Genomic DNA, 4,489 nt, shown 5'->3' on the forward strand with positions numbered 1-4,489 from the left:
AAATTTAAAAATCAGTTTACTTTTTTTTTCAGTGGCCCTAATCCTCTTCCGTACAAATTGAAACAAAATAATTTTAAAAAGTCTATAAACTTAAAAAAATCCTGTGGCCCTTACCCTCTTCCTTAAAAAGTCCTGTTTCACACTGGACTGAAAATTTCCATTTCCAGAGCAGAGATGATTTTAGAGTTTGGAGGGACATTTGGTCCACTATTGTTGCAAAAGAAAAACATGTTTGATAAATGGAAAATGTGAAAAAAATTAAATTCAATCACAGGTCATGATAAAAAATGTTAGCAAATTGTTTAATGCCTCCAGAAATGCTGCATCTTTTGATGTTTTTGATCATATAACCCAGAAAAACACAAAACCATCTGGAATTTGTGGTGCTATCTAATAAATATCTGTGTTTCAGGGTCTGGGCGACTTCAGCGTTCACACAGTGCAGGTGGATATGGAGGGAATCGCAGTCCGGACGCCATCTTTGACAGTTTAGAGCTGTGATTCAATCTGACGGAACAATGAAGAATGATGATGATTAATAATGAATTGTTCAGATTCAATCATGGATGATTGTTCTCTAAAACAGACTCTATTGAGCTCTCCTGCTAAAACCAACTGAAGTGGATCATTTATTTCTAACAGGTTTTTGATCCAAACGTGTGAATTCTGACCCCACAGATAGATCAACAAAATAATTAAATCCACATTCTAATACTGCTGACAGTTTGGATTATTTGTTATGAAGTATGTTAGGATGAGTCCTAATGTTTTTAATGTCTTATGACCTGAAGGACTGAGTCCTGACAGACTTTAGAAGGAATCCTAAACATCATTGAAGCTTTGCTCCAAACCAAAAAGCAGTTTTAGAAATAGGGAAACTGTAAAGTAAATCTCATAAAGATAAGAGTCTTTACTGAAACTTTTTTTAACGCTTTACTATTATGCTATTTTTATACACTTTTCTAAGGTCCACATTAGTGTGACTATTTTTCTATAATCTTTTTGCTGCTGTAACACCAGAATTTCCCAATTGTGGAACAATAAAGCGATTCTCTATTCCAGTACGTTGCTGTTCACTATACTGGTTATCTTTCACATATGTCATAAAAAAGCTGCCAAGGTTCAAAGAAAAACACCTAAAGACCTTTAGGAAGCTAAATTAAATAAAGGAGGAAAGGCCACAGAGTTTAAATCCAAGGTCCGGCTCAGGAGATGAGGCCCGGATGAGAAATATTTGCAGGAGAAACATCCAGAAAGTCCTGCCGACAGCACATCCGTTTCTCTGGACCCAGAAACTGTTTAAAGACACCTTTTTAATCAGGTACTAAAATAAAACTACAGGGAAACAGAACAGGTAGAAAACATTTTTTATTCAGTAGAAAAATGTTGGCCACGTCTCTGTGTGCTTGTTTCATCAACGTTCTGCACTTGATCCCTCCTGAACCTCAGAGTTCGTTTCTCTTCCCGACGCCTTTTAATTCAGATGTCAAACTTCTCCTCACAGACGATGTGTCCGTTCTCCTCGTAGTCCTCCCGCATCACCACCATCTCATCGTAGTCCGGACTGTGAGACAGCAGCTTCCCTCCTTCCCAGGAATAACAGACCGGACTGGAAAACAGGAGCACAGTTACAGACTGTATTCAATTCAGTTTATTTCTATAGCGCCAATTCACAACATATGTCATCTCAAGGCACTTTACAGTTCACCAGATCATCCAGTCAAATTGAATCAAAGTTTTCTATCTAAGAAAAACCAGTTGATTGTATTGACTCATTGACTCAAATACAATCCCTCACACTAAGCATGCTTGTAGCGACAGTGGAGAGGAAAAACTCCCTTTTAACAGGAAGAAACCTCCAGCAGAACCAGGCTCAGTGTGAGCGGCCATCTGCTGAGGCCGACTGGGGTTCAAGGAGACAGAAGCAGAGATACAGAAAGCAGCTGTCAATGAGCTGGTTGAAGGTTGCCTTTTGTATCTCTGCTCTCTGATCACAGGCGGCCCCGTCCAGGAAACACACAGCCAGGCAGACGAGCTCCGAGCCGGCTCCCATGTCAGAGGATGAAGAGAGCACATCCAGCCAGTCAGTCAGAGAAACAGGACTACACTGAAAAACAGGCTGAGCTCAAACATCTATAAACAAGGGTGTTGATGGAAGCAGCACAGCTGATATTTCTCTCCAGGATGGAGTCACAGCCAAACAGGAACAGAACAGATGAGAAAAAGCAGAGAAATTAATGTTAGAGATTGAACTAACAGAGTCTGTAGAGTGGGAGAATAGAGATATAACGAAGCAGACTGGACTGTAGACTCAGAATCACACCGAAGACGGTTTAGCTTCAGTTCCGGGTTTATAACCCTCGGCTGGAACCGACATGGCCTGGCTCTGCAGGTCGCAGTAAGCTGCTGACCTAACAGACCTGCACCGAACTGGAGGAGGAGGCCAGAGTACCCAGAGAAATGCACCTGGAGACAAACCTAAAATGAGTTCAAACCGGGGACCTTCTTCCTGCGAGGCGACCGTGCTGCTGAATAATTAGAGCTAGAAGCTAAAACATTTCATATGAAGTTTATGAAACCCAGATTCAGATTCTGGCTGCAGTTCTGGTTCTGTTAGGAAATTCTGACCTCCAGGTCTAGATGTCTTACTTGTCAGGAAGGAAGACCGACACCGGGAGGTGGGCGGGGACAAGAGACCGAAGCTCCGCCTCCAGTCGCTCTCTAAAGCCAGGAAACAGCGTGTTGCCTCCCGTCAGGACGATGTTCTGGTAGAGGTGGGGGTGCATCTCTAACAGACAGAAGGAGGATTTTAGGTCTGAGCCTCAGAACCTGCAGCAGGAACCATCACCGGCTTTGACAAACAAACCTTCTGGCAGGGACCTGACCGAGTCAACGATGGCCTCTGGGATCCCCATCTCCTGGATGCCGATGTCTGATGGATGGAAGAGCATCTCAGGAACGGCGAAGCGCTCGTTGACCAACCTCAGGATCTGCTCGCCTGTCTTATATTTCCCGCTGAGGACCATCTCTTCTCGAGGCTGTGGGACAGAGAAGACGTGGAATCAGCACTAAACTGATCTCTCTGAATCATGAAGCTCAGAGCTGAAAAGAAGAATGGTTTGTCTGGAGGGTTGAAGGCTTTTCTCTCTAAAATGAACCTGGAAGCATCTGGATCCAAAAGAACCACAGAAGCTGTGAAGCAGTCTCTGTCTGAAGAGCCAGAAATAGAGCTGTATGGCCTTAACGAAGCACGGTGGTGGAGGAATGATGAATCCGTGTCTCTTTCTACAAATTCGTTACTGTTAACGAAACCAAGAGAGGTTCCTTTTTTAAATACACAATTTCCCACATAAATAAAATATGAAGACAACGGATAATAATTTTCCCAGCCGCTTTTAAAAATGTATTTATTTTTTTAGCTACAACGGTTTTATGAGGCACGACTGGTGAGTGAACAGACTCAGGAGCATCATAGCTAACGCCCCAGTAAATGGCAGCTTGGAAAGTTTATGCAGATATAATTTAGAAATTAAAGGATAGTTGGAAACTGTTAATAAATACGCTGCATAAAAAAAAAATGTAAAGTTGTCCCATTATTTATAAACATGAAAAATAACAAATATAAAAATGTATAAAATGACGGAGTTTAACCGTCAGAGTCGTTTTAAACTTTTAACCGCAGTAGAGCAAGAGAGGCTCCACAGGTTCTGATCAGTGCTGCGCCCCAAAAAAAAAACAAAAAAAAAAAAACATTTTGGATTTCTGAATTAGGGAATAAGGAACTTCTGTGGAATCCTAAAATATAAAATCAAATAAATCATTTAGGCAGAAACACATTCTTCTTCCTGTTGGATTACTTTCTTTGTGCGTCTGAAGCGGACTGATGGGCTGTATGAGGACATTTTACCAAACTTTTATTTTTTAAAGTCGTAGGAAAGCGGCTGTTCCAACCATTGTATTTCTTAATTTTCCTGAGTGGGCTCTCCCTTAGAGATAGGGTGAGGAGCTCGGTCATTCGGGAGAGGCTCAGTGTAGAGCCGGGTTCTCCTCCACATCGAGAGGAGTCAGTTGAGGGGGCTCGGACATCTTCTTCGGATGCCCCCTGGACGCCTCCCTCGGGAGGTGTTCCAGGCACATCCCACTGGGAGGAGGCCCAGGGGATGACCCAGGACACGCTGGAGAGACTACGTCTCTCGGCTGGCCTGGGAGCGCCTAGGGCTTCCCCCAGCAGAGCTGGAGGAGGTGTCTGCGGAGAGAGAAGTCTGGGAGTCTCTGCTTAGTCTGCTGCCCCCGCGACCCGGTTCTGGATAGAGCGGGAGACGACGAGTACGAGTATGAGGTGCCCGACTTTACAAGAGTGAATGAAGTGAATGTGATTGGTCGTTTATCAAGGGGGCGGGATTGTTGTGGCGGAAATTTCACAGCAAGTTTTGTTGTGGTTTGTTGGAAGCATCTTGCTAACCAGTTAGCAACTTAGTGCTAGTAGGTT

At 43.4% G+C, this 4,489-nt stretch overlaps 2 protein-coding genes across 3 annotated transcripts in view; one reads left to right on the forward strand and one right to left on the reverse strand.

The window, feature by feature from the left end:
• Positions 1 to 550, forward strand: part of fuk (fucokinase) — a 19,530-nt gene extending 18,980 nt beyond the window's left edge. For both annotated transcript variants that reach the window (XM_015398863.1, XM_015398864.1), the window contains one exon: positions 413 to 550. In XM_015398863.1, coding sequence (XP_015254349.1) covers positions 413 to 493 — 81 coding nt within the window. In that variant the 3' untranslated portion in view covers positions 494 to 550. The remainder of the gene's footprint in view (positions 1 to 412) is intronic.
• An 885-nt stretch (positions 551 to 1,435) lies between these two features.
• actr6 (ARP6 actin-related protein 6 homolog (yeast)) overlaps positions 1,436 to 4,489 on the reverse strand; it is a 5,976-nt gene continuing 2,922 nt past the window's right edge. Inside the window, exons 5-7 of the mRNA XM_015398869.1 lie at positions 2,867 to 3,038; positions 2,650 to 2,788; positions 1,436 to 1,609 (exon numbers count right to left, since the gene is read on the reverse strand). Of these exons, the coding sequence (XP_015254355.1) occupies positions 1,480 to 1,609; positions 2,650 to 2,788; positions 2,867 to 3,038 (441 nt within the window). The 3' untranslated portion in view covers positions 1,436 to 1,479. The remainder of the gene's footprint in view (positions 1,610 to 2,649; positions 2,789 to 2,866; positions 3,039 to 4,489) is intronic.

This window comes from Cyprinodon variegatus, unplaced genomic scaffold (assembly GCF_000732505.1).
Source record: "Cyprinodon variegatus isolate N-32 unplaced genomic scaffold, C_variegatus-1.0 Scaffold968, whole genome shotgun sequence".
NCBI classification, from domain to species: Eukaryota; Metazoa; Chordata; class Actinopteri; order Cyprinodontiformes; family Cyprinodontidae; genus Cyprinodon; species Cyprinodon variegatus.